Source organism: Onychostoma macrolepis, chromosome 02 (genome assembly GCF_012432095.1).
Source record: "Onychostoma macrolepis isolate SWU-2019 chromosome 02, ASM1243209v1, whole genome shotgun sequence".
Classification (NCBI taxonomy): domain Eukaryota; kingdom Metazoa; phylum Chordata; class Actinopteri; order Cypriniformes; family Cyprinidae; genus Onychostoma; species Onychostoma macrolepis.
Window position 1 is genome coordinate 29,887,299 of NC_081156.1, and position 14,327 is coordinate 29,901,625.

At 37.3% G+C, this 14,327-nt stretch overlaps 1 protein-coding gene across 4 annotated transcripts in view; it reads right to left on the minus strand.

The window, feature by feature from the left end:
- The window catches only part of pax3a (paired box 3a), a 47,679-nt gene that overhangs the window by 20,093 nt on the left and 13,259 nt on the right, over positions 1-14,327 (minus strand). For 3 of the 4 annotated variants that reach the window (XM_058746082.1, XM_058746101.1, XM_058746110.1), the window contains exons 2-5: positions 10,625-12,460; positions 9,464-9,699; positions 8,648-8,777; positions 8,241-8,384 (exon numbers count right to left, since the gene is read on the minus strand). In XM_058746082.1, the coding sequence (XP_058602065.1) occupies positions 8,241-8,384; positions 8,648-8,777; positions 9,464-9,699; positions 10,625-10,709 (595 nt within the window). In that variant the 5' untranslated portion in view covers positions 10,710-12,460. The remainder of the gene's footprint in view (positions 1-8,240; positions 8,385-8,647; positions 8,778-9,463; positions 9,700-10,624; positions 12,461-14,327) is intronic. The other variant, XM_058746092.1, reaches the window with a different exon arrangement.

A 14,327-nucleotide genomic window follows, 5' to 3' on the forward strand; every position in this document is an offset into this window, starting at 1 on the left:
TGTGTGGGTGCAAATGGGTTAGATGCACACTCCAAAAGTAATAAAAACCTATATTGCAAAACCAATGAAACTGCAGACATATATGACTATATGATAAATCAATATATCAATATACACTACCGTTCAAAAATTTGGGGTTAGTAAGTTTTTAATAATGTTAGTCTCTTACTGTATTGTTAAAAGCGCTATATAAATAAAGGTGACTTGCCTTACGCTCACCAAAGCTTCATTTATTTGATCAAAAATACAGAAAAAAACACTACAAATCTGAAATATTATTACAATTTAAAATACCTATTTTCTACTTTAACATAATTTAAAATGTAATTTATTCCTGTGATGCAAAGCTGAATTTTCAGCATCATTACTCCAGTCTTCAGTGTCACATGAACCTGCAGAAATCATTACAATATGCCAATTTGAAACATTTCTGATTATTATCAATGTTGAAAACAGAGCTGCTTAATATTTTTTGAGGATTCTTTGATAAATAGAAAATTCAAAAGATCAGCATTTATTTAAAACTGAATTTTTCTAGCATTACAAATGCCTTCACTGTAAAATGTTATGTCTTTGCTGAATAAAAGTATTAATTTTGTTCAAAACAATTAATCTTACTGACCCAAAACAGTAGTGTAATAAATAAATATAAAATATATAATTAAAACAAACTTAATGATTAAAAAAAAAAATCTAAATTCAAATCTTAACAGAGGCCAATGAGTTCACAACTGTGTGTAAAAAGAAATACGTTAAAATCCATTTTTGGAGACTGACACGAGGACCATAAAGAAGTGATGCTGAGGCATTATGGGTTCCCTGCATGCTTTGCTCATTATCATGTCTGAACAGTACAGAGGTGCCTGTTGCAGCATGGAATCGCTCCTAACAACGGGACAAAGCCAAAACGCAGCACACACACAGCGATGGCACCACGGGAACACACACCACATGCTCCGAAATATATGAGTGCTCATTACATTGACATCACGTTATATTTATGTTCTTGACTCATGCTTTCCTACCAAACATGCACATATTGAGTAAGCCATGACTGGGACAAGTGTGTCACATGCAAAGCTGACAAAATGACGAAAAAATCCCACGACACTTGCAATTACAATCCACAAGTGTAGACCTCACCTCTCATCATACAAAACCCCTTTTTGATAGTCACTTCTGCCCCTAAAGAACTAAACCTCACTACACTGCATAAAATACCTGTTAGAAATTTAGAAATAAAATGTACAAATAATTGAATAATTAAAAAGAAAAAATACTTTCATTCAATACGATCTAATATATTATGCAATTTTCCTTCTTATGTAAATTGATCTTTTTTTAAGAATTTTTTTCTATTTTTGAACTGAAAAAAAACAAAACAAGAAATCTACTGATTAGCAAATGGATTTTTTTATATTTCAGAATTTTGATGAATCCTCATTTCTGAATAATCTCTTCTTTTTTTCTGTGGAAACAGATGCTCATTAGTACATTTAAAGTGCTTGAAACACCTAAAACTTATAACGAAACCATTTAAACCCAGTTCTCCTTTGTCTTCTTCAGTTTCAAAGCGTTTATTGGCCATCATAGAGAGTCTGTTACCTGTCACACTGAACAAACACATTATCTTAACCCGCACTTCCAACAGAGAGGGAGTTTGCACAGCCACTGACCCAGGACTCCCCCTTGACCCTGCCCAGCCACATCTTACCCTCTCCGGGGTACGAATAATGGTCTGACAGCCCCATAGAAAGCCCTGCAGCCCTGACTCAGACCCACACATATATTCAGATCAAATAGGAACCTGGAAACCACACTAACATCTTGCATTTCATAAAACGGCAGCTAATATGCACCACATTTTTAAAAAAAAGATGATTTACAGCCTAATGCCAAGAGAAACCAATTTTAATTCTATTGACTGACGGAATTCCCATCAAGTTTTGTAAACTACCAAAATACCATTGAGTCAACTTAACTTAATTCTTGATATGAATACAGTTCTTTGTTGAACCTAAAGCACTTCTAAGAAACATGATAGAACCTTAAATGTTAAAGTTCAAAGGCTATGCTGAAGCATTAATGGTGAATTATGAAACATGAAGTTCGCAGACATACACAACTAAGCGTGAAATGGATAAGAGGCACTTAGATAGTGTTTCCTTGCAAATTGTACTCATTAAAATCATGATGTAAACAGGCGAGGACAACAGTTGGAACGCGTTTGAAGTTCCGATTGACGCCAACAGTAAGCCCTCTGTAAATTCTCCAAAACCAAATGAATTCTGTCTGAAACAAATCACAAATTGCACATTTGAGTTGGAAATGCTCGTCTAAGTTACATGTATTAGAGAAAGCGAGCTAACAATGGTCTACTGTAGAAGCTGGAAGTCATGAGGCTGGAGCTCCAGCCACCAAAACCTCCAGAACAACTAGATAGAGAGTGAAAGCCATGATTTTAGTCCTGATTCTGCTTTAATTTCTCTCTCTCTCGCTCTCTCACCAGCATCATTTGGCAGTTAAGAAGTGAAGTTCCTCAAGTTAAGTGATTGACAACGGCGTCTAGTTCTTCTCAATTAACTGCCTCATTGTGAGTCTTTATGGCAAGGCCCCTGAAACCCTCGACCTCTCCTTTCCCCTCCTTTTCATCGCTCCTTTGCCAGAGTTTCACTCACTCAAACACTTGCAAGAAAACAGAGCGCTCTATTCGGCGAGGAGCCCCTATTCTCATTGACCTTCTATTGCTCACTTTTTCTTTTGGACACTTCAAACCGTCTTTGAGAAGAGAGGAGTGGAAGAGGAGTCCATCAGTCGCTAGGGGCTGGTCCGGGTTTGACCCCGCACCCCCCACTTCAAAGATGGTTTGCATTCATTAATTGTTCTTTGAATTAATATTTGAGGATCACAATGCTGGTGCCAGCGTATAAAGCCGACCTAATGAAGCATACAGGCGGCATTCACTTGGAGATAAGCTCGGTGCGACCGCGTGCATGCGTGTTTTCTTCCTTTGCGTGCCACTTTGAAATCGGCTGGAATGAGATCATGTGGAAATGATGCACGGTCTAGGCCATTTCTGAGAACGTCGCGCAAACGTGACAACAACGGGTGTCTTTTGCCAGAGCCGTTTAATCTTTATCACCGCCCTAAAACCTCGAATGATGTTCGGATAACTCCTGCGATCGATAAACTTGCGCTGTGTTTGACGAGAGACGGAAAGAGAAGGGCGAAGATTGTTAGGTTTCAAGGAACAACTGAATAAAAGGCAGATGATTGCTCATCTCCAATCCCCGCAGGGCCCCGGAATCATGACTGAGGAACATTCCAGCAGAGAGAAGAGCCCTTGTTTATTGATCAGAGAGACAGATCTCATAAAACATACAAAACTAGACCCCCAAGAGCCAGATTGGGCTATAGTTGCCCAATTGTGGTCTAATTTTGGAGGAGTACATCTGGCTTTACTGCTCAGAGTACATTTGCGGTTGCAAAAAAAAAAAAATGTGTCCCCAAAATATCTGTTTATTATTGTGTGACACAGCTGTCTGTATTTGCAGTGCATCTTTTGCTTTCTCTCTCCCCCATTTTCATTTGAGCAAGTATCCAGTCAGCAAAGCAGGCAAAAGCCCTATTTTATTTACACAAACAAAGTCCTCCTTGCTCTCTCGGACAAAGGCAGCTGAATCTTTCATGTGTTGTCATTGCTTGATTCTCTCTGTCCTCCTGGCTATTGGCCTGCTGGGAGACAATGAGCCCAGGAGAAAAGCAGCAGATTGTTGGAATGCAGCTCAATGAAACTAATTATTACATGTTGACTGCGTTCACCATGGCACGTCTGAAAGCACTAAGCTCATTCAATTGGCCTCCACGGGACTCCCTTTCAAAAAAACTTGATCCCTTTGACTGTTTGTATTTCTGAGTTTTCTTTTTCGCCTGCCGTGAATGAGAATCTGTGAGAGAGGGGCCGTGGCTCTTTGATGACTTTAGTTACTTTTAATTAGCTAAATGAGGCTCGAGGATTGTCAGTTTTCCCAAAGTTAATGGTATAGGAAAAAGGAGGGGATGCGCTCAGGCAAACACAGCATTATGGGATAAGTTTGATCGATTCACATAGAATGATTCCAGGCATGCCGTTCTTGCAACTTTCTTTGGAAATTTTTAGCTTTTATTTCATCGGTTCAAGTACAGATATAGAATAACAGATATAAATATATATTGTTTTTCATATAAACGTTATTTTTCAACCTAAACAGGAGAGAAGTCTGGATCGATCCAATAATTAATATTAATAAGTAAAAAATATTAACATCACTAAACCAATCTATGTACATTAATTTATACCTACAAAACTCATTTTAGGGTAGAAAAAATGGTCTTTGAAAAACATAACATCATATAAATTATCACTTTTTGCTTGAGTAAAAAAAAATTTTTTGTTGTTGTTTTTTTTAATAATTTAAAAAGCACAAATCTAAACGTTTGTTCTGAGCTTCCTCAGCAAACAAGTTTTGAGAAACATCTTTTGATGTGTTTGCTCAAACCAGTATTAGTAAGCAATAGTCCTCTACACTGGCTTTTCCCAGACAAATAAATCTGAAGGGGCCTTTCCTTTGATCTCAAGCCTTTAAGGGGCCCAACAATAGGTTTTGAAGGAGCAGGGGCCCAGAGCCAACACACCCCTCTTACCCGACAACTATAGACTCAGCAAACACGTACTTAATCAATATTTGGCTAGAGAACACCCTCTTGATTCTGAAAACACCCTTTTGAGATTTTAACTGAGCACCGAATAGGAAAAAACAACAACTCCCACAAGCAGGGAGGAGAGAGTGAAATACAGCCAGCGCAGAATCAGCCCACTGCAAACAAACGGACGAGAGTGAATGGAGAGAGGAGAAGTTTACAGTGTGTCAATGGAGATCAGGACTCATTGAGTTTTATGATGTAGACACATCTACATGTGAATAAAAGCCAGAGGTGATTGATCCTTCTAGGAAAACAAAAACATTAACTGGGCTTTGAAAAGGCTGTTTTCCTTTCTCCTTTCCCCTTGCTCTTCCTTTCTTTCATTCACTGTTTTGTTCCTTCTTTCTTTTTTTCAGATATAGACATCTAAGTTACTCTGTTGCAAGTCCAGATTTAAATGTACGCAAATAAAAATCACCTAATGCTTTAACCCTAAAAATGTGATGGAAAATATTTGTGTGACATTGTTCAAATACAACTCATCAATAAGTTCTAATAAGATGTCTGTTTCAGTCCATTTGACTCACAATCATTTCTGCCAAGAAAATAATAAATATTTTCATATTGTGATGAACGTAACACTATGAATTATAACATATCGTTGAGTTCGGAGCATGTATTAGTGGAATGAATAAATATGGGGACTATTACTATTCATCATTTGGTATATTGCTAAATGTTGATGTCAAAGTGGGCCTAGATTACTGTTTTCATTTATTAGCTTGTTTTCACAATGTTGAAAAAAATATCCTCTACAAATTGTAGTCTTGAATATTAACTATAGACATTCTTCGCATAAAATGAAAAATAAGCCATAATGAATTTTGTGTCTCATTATGTGCTCTTAGTAAAACTCCTTTGTTGACCTAATTTGTTTGCACTTATTTAAAAGCTCATTTAAAATGACCATCACGCAACAATTAACCAACAATGACAGCAAAATAGCACGAAAAAAGTCAGCAAATAGCAGAACATATAACACAATCATGCTGAAATGCATGTTAGAAGCTTGCAACAAACCTCATCAAATCAGCAAGATTGCTCAACACCAAATCAAAAAGCCCCATATTCCTGATAAAATGTTATATGCCTACTGAAGTTCATGTAAAAGTGAGCTGAACAACAAAGTAGAACAAATATATGTTGTTCAACAGCATGTATTTAGGAGTTAAAAAGCAAATAATATGTCCTCACATCAATGTCTGAGCTTAAAAAAATGAACAATTTGAAATAAATCTAGCTGCAATGTGGAGCTGAACTAACGACAACCAACATTTTGAGTTTACTCAAGTTTTTTTTTTTTTTTTACGCAACAAGCTTTTTGCAATGTTGTGCGTTTCAAAAGTTCATATCAATCAGCCATCTCCAAACAACATATCGACAGTCGTTTGTTAAACTAATTACCAACTGATCTGTATTCGTGATGGCGGTGCTGGAAAAGAGAGAAGGAAAAGGGCAGTGAGGAATGAATGCGCGCCCCGGGCGGAGAGGAAGGGGGCGGGTTTTTGTCCTGAGATGAAAGTGGGGACGAATAAAGGGCTCGATTTAATCTACTAGAAAAGGTTTTCATTGCAATGACTGAGTATAATGTGCGCCAATTGTAGCGCGGCCCATGACGCGGGGTGATCCGGCTAGCGCGCTCACAGCTCAGAGTTTCTCTCTCCACTTGACATCTAGAACAAACTCCTCTGCGCAAGAATTTCAGGCCGGTGGGGGTTAGAAAAACGCGCTGCCTGTATCAATTTCCAAGTTAATACATACAATTTCTTCTTCAACTGGGGAAACGGGTACTGCCTCGAGGCTATCCGCTGCATGGATGTTAAAAATGTTCGTGATATTTTGACACGTTGTTTTGCCTTTTGAGTGTCACTAATTAAATTTCGACGACAAATGCACTAACTTTATTCTCTAACTAGGCCTATATAACGTATAAATTGTTCAGCGATTTTCGCGGGCTAATTGTCTCTTGCAACACTAATGTTAGCATTGTTAGCCGTAAGCTATTAACATAACACATTTTAAAGAAGCAAAATTTTAAGCACAAAAATATACCGGTGATATATATATATATATATATATATATTAACAATATATATATTAACAAAGTAATCTAAGAGAAGGCTACTTTTGTCGCTGTTTAGCGATATTCGCGCTAGAGCTGCAAAATGTTGCTATGGTTACCTCTGCACTCTTGAGCAAGCTCACTAGTAGTAGTAGTAGTAGTAATCTGCTCTTGTAGTCTTGTAAACAGCACGTGCAAAAATAACAGATTGATGTAATAGATTGATTTGAAAGATCAATCTTTTGTTTGGACTTTCTTTTATGAAAATGTTAACGAAAATTTATATATATTTATATTTATAAAAATCCAAAAAGCCTACGTTTTTACTTGAAATAATCAAACAAGTAATTCCATAAATCCAAATATTTAAATGAGACACTTTTACGACTTTTACTTTTGACGATCTGAAAATGCATATACACTCCAATCAACAGGTGTTAATTTTTAAATAAACGTAACCATTAAAACAGCATAAAATTAAATTTTACATACAAATGCTGTTGACGTCGTTTTTGGGGGGAAAATTCCAAGACGTGATCTAGCCAAAAATGGACATATTATTCAGGCCTCGAAGTCTATAAAACACTTCTGAGCCGGGACTACGGTCATTCGTGAATAATTCATCTCTCATTGCCCGTCCATAATGTCCTCTCTGCGCCTTTTGTTAGACCGTTTTTTCTTCCTTTCTTTCCAAATTTTGAAAAGCTTGGAGTCTTTTGTCAGGACCAAGCTACTGCTAGGCCGAGCTTTGTCCTGGGGAAACTGAGGCGTGAGTCTCATGGACTCTTTCGCTTTTGTTTCCCAAGTTCATCCTCAAGTGTCCGATTGTGCACCGCAGGAGCGTCTTTTAGTGAACGCTATTCTTGGACAAATGTTTGATTTACTGATTCGGCCAGTTTCACTCCAGGAACGTCTCGTTTTAGGAGGTTAATCTCTGATGCTCCTCAATTCAGTTTCAATGAGTTTAAGGAAAAACACAAAAAATGCCCAAAATGCTAAAAAAAGAAAAAAAAATACTGAAGACATGGGCCATTTTTCACATCAATCTATTTAGCATTTGGGGGCAAGAAACTGAAACATTAAAAGCGATATTCACTCGGAAAAAAATAAACCGTAAATGTGCTTATGACGCTCGAAATCTAAACGCTACTTTTCCCAAATATTTTCTTAACAGAACACAAATTAGCATTCAATAATAATAATAATAATAATAATATGGTAATTATTATTGTTATTATTATTATTATATGTTGTTGTTGTTAAGAAGAAGAATGCATTTATGACCCACACATAGCCTATATAGGCCTAAATATTTTCTATCTAGGCTATAATAGGCCTAAATCTTTTGTAGATAGGCTACCTGTAAACTCATTGTGCTCATCTCAATTCCGCGTAAAAATAAATAAAAATAAAGATAAAACTCGCCAGAACTTACATCTGTCGCCGAGAATCCCGTCGATGCTGTGTTTGGCTCTTCTTTCGTTTTCCTCGATCTCTCTTTTTTCCACTTCATCATCATCCTCATCTTCATCTCCGTTTCCACCAAATTTACAGCGCAGCATGCGGCTGATGGAACTCACTGCGGGCAGACATGGAAAGCTTCATCACATGACATCAGAATTACACTTGCTGAATGTTTAAACAATTGAAAATGTGCAAGTATAACATTTCAGTCCGTTACCACGAGGCATTTAAAACGATCTTCTATGAAATATATATAAAATAACATATAGGATTGCTTTAAAGTCACAAGCCACCTCTGTTTTCCCCCCCAAGCAACAGGTGTTGGAAGCAATATCTTAAAAACATAAACTAAACTTCACAGATTGACAGATAAAGTACCTGAGGGCACGTTATTTCGATCGCAGATCCCATCTTTCAGAAGTTTATCCCGAATCTCCCAGCTGAACATCCCTGGATTCTCTCTTTTGTATTCTTCGATTTTCTTTTCCACATCGGGAGTTGTGCTCTGCTTTCATTACAATGGTTACATAATAATTTAATTTAATTTTTACATCTTTATACCATTTTATGAGAACTTTCAAAATATCTAGAAACGATTAGGCTATAACAAGAAAGTATACAGATAAAATCGTCAGTTTCCATTTAGTTATGATTATGTGACTGCGCGAGAAGTTCTGAAGCCTACAATTAATTAACACTGGGTTACTATTACACAATATGATGTTAATTTAATTTTCTGAAGTCATAAGCAAGGCAAAAAAATAATATGTGTTAAAATATCTTTAAAGTAAGGGTTTTACAGACTGATGCCATGGAAGGACCTTTATTCTCTCTTCTTCCTTTTTTTTCTTTTTTTTTAAGAAACATCTATGCATCAGTGCTTTAGAGACAAATTGACTGATCTGCAGACTTAAATGATTTTTTTTTTAAAGATAATAAAAACAGACAAAATTATTCTAAACAATGAAACTTTTTTATTGTGGGAATTGTTTGCTGAATGTAAGGTGCCTGTACACTCTTAAAAAAAAAAAAACAGTGGGCATAAAATAACTAAGCATAAGATAGTCCTGAAGTTAAACACCACTTTATTGGCAAAACTCCATATTTAATGTGAAACCGGGATGAACTTTCTAATAAATTCAATAATATAATTCAGTTTCAGTAAGGCAAGAAATGGCCTCGGTGATGTCCTACCTTGGGTTTGCTGCCACCAATAGCACCGGGCCGAATGGATCCGGTCTCCTGGTACCTGCATAAAATTTTGGACACGCATCCGTGCGACACGCGCAGCTGTCGGGAGATGACGCACGGTCGTATCCCGTGATGGGCCATCTCTACTATCTTGTGGCGGATGTGATTGGGCAGAGGGCGTCCGTTTATGAAGACTCCGCCGAGCTGGTTCACGCGGCCCTGACCTAACGGCGTTGAGACTGCAGTAGGAAGGGAAAAGGTTGTGTCAATGACTGACGGTTTATACAACGATTTCTTTGTGCTAAAGTGAAAATATATTTTGTAAAGAAATGTAGCCTATAACCGCGCACTCACTTTTATGTTTACGCTTTCATAAACTTTGCCTAATTGAGTGTGTTATGCCTTTCTTTACAAAGTTTTTTTTTTACCCTATTTTGCGTTTGCTTTAATGCTTCGTTAAAAGGCAAAATATAATCATGAAAGCATGACAGCTGTATATTCTTTTCTTATACAAATACAAAAACAACTACAACACAACAACAATAAAACTAATACTAATAACAATAAATGATAACTATTTATAAATACTACTACAAATAGCCTACTAAAATGTTTTCTATTTTTTTTAATCGAACTTTTAATAATTTGCCAAGATGTTCCTTGTTGACAGAACACTTTTTATATTATATATATTTGTATTTTACATATTTAAAAAGTACATAAAAGCTGTGAAGTTTGTACAATTTTACATAAAAACTTACATTTCATATAGGCTAAAAGAAAAGTTTGTTTTACAAATTGCTAGCTTAGCATTAAATAAGCTTTGCTACATTAGAACACAGGTTTCATTGTTTAGAAAAAAATTAATTAAATTAAAAAAAAACGTTCATCATTATTTATTTTATTTTTTTAAGTTTTGTTTTGTTTCAGCTTTCCAATTGGTTGGGAGCTGTAGTTTTTCACATCACAAAATAATTAAACCTAGGTTTTCACCGTTAGTAACTTTACTTTTTACAATAACATTTTAATATTTTCAATGTCATTTCCTTTCTCCAATTAGAATATTGACATGCATCAGATCAAATCTGTCTTATACAGAATCAACTTTGTGAATTCATCTAGGTTCAGGCTGTTCTGTCGTAACCACAGATGCTAACACCTTACCCTCCAAGGAATAGCCTCCTCTCGGGTAGTTCTGGGGTGGCGTGGGGCGCATCATCCTGGAAATGCCCCCCGCTAATGCGGTCATATCTCCTCTGCAAGAAAGAAACGGGTGCACGGAGCACTTGATGAATAAACCGAAGTTATCCCAAAGGAGAAGCGCTGATCTTCAAGTGTCAGTGGATTGCTGAAGTATCAAGTCTTCAGCTGAAAACGAAAAGTCAACTTCAAAAGTCAAAACGTCGCCGCCAGTCCTCGGAAGTTAATCACGGATATCCAGGTTTTCAATTGTGGTTTATCTCAACGCAGTTTGGAAGATAAAACTCTCAGAGCTTCGTTCCGTTGTTGTTGACACACTTGTTGTTGAGAATTGGAACGGTGATCAGTGGCGAAACATTTTATCAGTTGTTGAGTTGCTGGCTCCTTCTACCCATCGACGACTGTGATTGGTCAAAGAGGGAGGGTCTAAAGACTTGAGAAGGCCTTCTGATTGGTCCAAATCCTTAAACTTTCTTGTGCCGTGACCTCGGGAGTTCAAGGGGATGTGTCACCGATAACACCCTCAGACATAAACGGTGATGCTGAGAACAATCTGGAAGATAATACTGACGTTCTCTTCAAGTAATTGATAACATTTCAGTTTTGTTCAATGCAGTGGATTGGAGACGTGGTTTTTGACTCTGTTCCCGGAAGCTGTCCACAAGTAGACAATTTGGATGTCTTGCTTATCAAATGCACCTTGTTAAACTCATAAATGGTTAATAGGGAAGCGTCAGATAAGGTAGACATCCAAAAAGCCCTGGGACGAGTTGGGAAGCTTCCAGGAACAAGCTGGGAAACACTGCCGAGCTGCTCCATCTTGCTTTCTTCTGCCACAACCGTCTTTTATCTATTGGTATTGAACACGAATCCTCTCCAAACCCCAACTTTCACGTAACCCCCCCCAACAAAAAAAACAAAAAAAAAAAGCTGCACAGCACAGAGGTATTTATTGTATGCATGTGGACAGTAGAGTCTCTACAGAATGAAAGGAGCAGCTTGCGGGGGTCTCAGCAGGGTATGACGCCGAGAGTGCCGTAAAAGCTGTCTGTGGAGACGAATACAATTGTGAAGAAGCGTTATTTATAACGCAGAGACATTCAATATAGTCATCCATCCCACTCATTCTCTTGCATTACTCCGCATTTCTCTCTCACTCTCTCCATCTCACATTCAGATGCTCCTCCTCTGTTCCCCGCAGTCACTGAAGTGCCTTTTCTTTGCAGGAGCTCATTGAGAAACTCACGTCAGTCAAACAGGCCCCCGTTCATTCAGAGAGAACCCTGATCAATCAAACAGATAAACTATCACAACTGTTCAAACAGAACGCATTCTGAACATATGAAATGAGTTCAAATTCACTATAAAATACTAAAAAATAAAAGAAAAGAAAAGAAAAATGTTGCTAAAACAGACTGAAGTAGTCATTAAAAACGAGAATGTCCTCGTCCGCTTTTGTCTGATCTCCTTCAGGCTAATGTGACAAATACGCTGGCTGTCATCTTAGAGCTATCAACCCAGAGACGTCGACAGTTCAATCAGGGGGTATAGTGGCCCTCTGGTCCTCTGGGATGTGTGCATTATCGCATTGCTGTGCTCAGATGTGCGTGTTTCGCGGTGGCGACGGATAAGCGCATGTTATTGCCGTCCACGGTCCCAGGTGCTCCATAAACGGATTAGCGCAGCGGCGTGGAGAGCGGAGCCCGCGCGCCACAGGCCAGGCTGCCCTCAGAACAAGAGCAGCGCCACAGCCGCCCGTCCTGACTTTAATTGACATCTGACCGCTTCTGCCGGATTGGCCTGAGGGACAAAACATCAAAAGTGATATTACTGCGATTATTGGAAATTTCCCACGTGAGATTCATAACATAGCCTATATCTATCTATCGATCTATCTATCGAAAACCCGTAAAATCCATAACACATTTATAACAATTCTTATATCGCATATTCACATTAATCTTATGTAACAATTATATTTTTATGTTTTTGGATTACATTTTATTATGTAATTTTTTTTAAATAACAACATGAAAAGTTTGCTGTTTTGTTGTCGTTGATTTACCACTCGTGTGGACAGTATGCGTTCATTTGTAAATTAAAGAATAAATTGAAAAACAGTACAAAAATGACTCGCATCGTTGTTTTTCTCAATATTCCAAAAAAAAAAAAAAACGAGCCTCAGCAATATTATTATTATTATTATTATTATTACAGATGAAAGAACACTTAACTTTTCCCCAATAGCCCATTGGGGAAATGACGTTCATTCAAGCAATATGTACTAATAATATTTCACTAATTTTATAATTAAGTTTAAAGAAGAACTCATCTAAGTCACGCAAATGTAATAAAGGACAAGCTAGGCTTTTCCCTGTTGTGAGTCGTTAACTAACTAGTGCACTGAAATCTATCTCAAGAAAAGACAACTGGCGAAAAAGGTATTTAACATGGGCTATGTTAAATACATGCACAAATATAAAAGTGAAAAAGTAAAGTTGCTATCTGAAGATTATTTCTAAGTGACCGGACCCCTTAAAACTATTTTGTTAGCCTAGAAGTCAGGTCGATTAAGAGTTATAAATCATAATCATGAATTTAATAAATAAAATACAAAAATAAAAAACTCATTTGAAAGTTACTGTAAAGCGCATTTTCGGTTTCCTGACAAAACTATTTCGCATGTTTATATTAATAATCCAACCTACTTTTCGTATGAGGTTAAAATGATCTTAGCGTGTGCTGAAAAAGTATTTGTATAGAGCTGTTTTAAGCCTCCGATTTAACAAAGTCATCCTGGTTACATTTATGAATTTTTATTAAGTATTCTTGACTGTATTGGTAGGCCACTTTTGGCGCAACTGACCGCTTACTAATTGCTTCTTTGTACTGTGGCCTGGTTGCTAGTGCATTTTGTGTGTGTGTGTGTGTGTGTGTGTGAGAGAGAGAGAGAGGTGATGGATCCATTGGCACAACAAACTTTAATTAATTCTTTGCATTGCATATCTCAGAAACTCCTGCTATGGACAAATGTTTCGGGCGAACATGAGCTCTTTTCCCTCGCTTATACTGTGCAATAAACACTATAATAATGTTTTCAGATTGAAGAATGTCTATTGCTCACAACAGGCTCGTGGTAACTCGATATGGTCATAAAGTGAGTGGGGATATATGCGGAATGAGGAGAGACTCAGTTTGATTATCTTTAAAGGGATACTGGATATCCGTGTCAAATCAATTTCGGAGTGAAAAATCCAAGTCAGAAATTTTCTACATCGGTGGAAGAAAAGACATCATAAATAAAGAGGCAAACGCCACACTGGAGAAATGTAAGCGCCCCTGGTTTAGTTTAGACTCTAAAACCAAATAACCCCGGGATGTGTTTCATAGAACTCTGGAAAAAAATGCCATTATGATTAAACTCAAGAACAATGTTTCAGCTCTGAGGAGAGACTGACTGCGAAACGCACTGATAGACTGAAACAGAAGCGAACTGACTGAAGATACGGTTTGTATGTTCATTCTCAGCAGTAGGTCATTTCTGCTCGTAATTTATCATTTTAGAATTTATAACTCTATATAACTTCACATGTAAAAGGTAAAAGGGCCTCTTCGCTCCAAACCGGATAGGGGTCACACGGGTTTTCAAAGTAAACTCGAATACTTG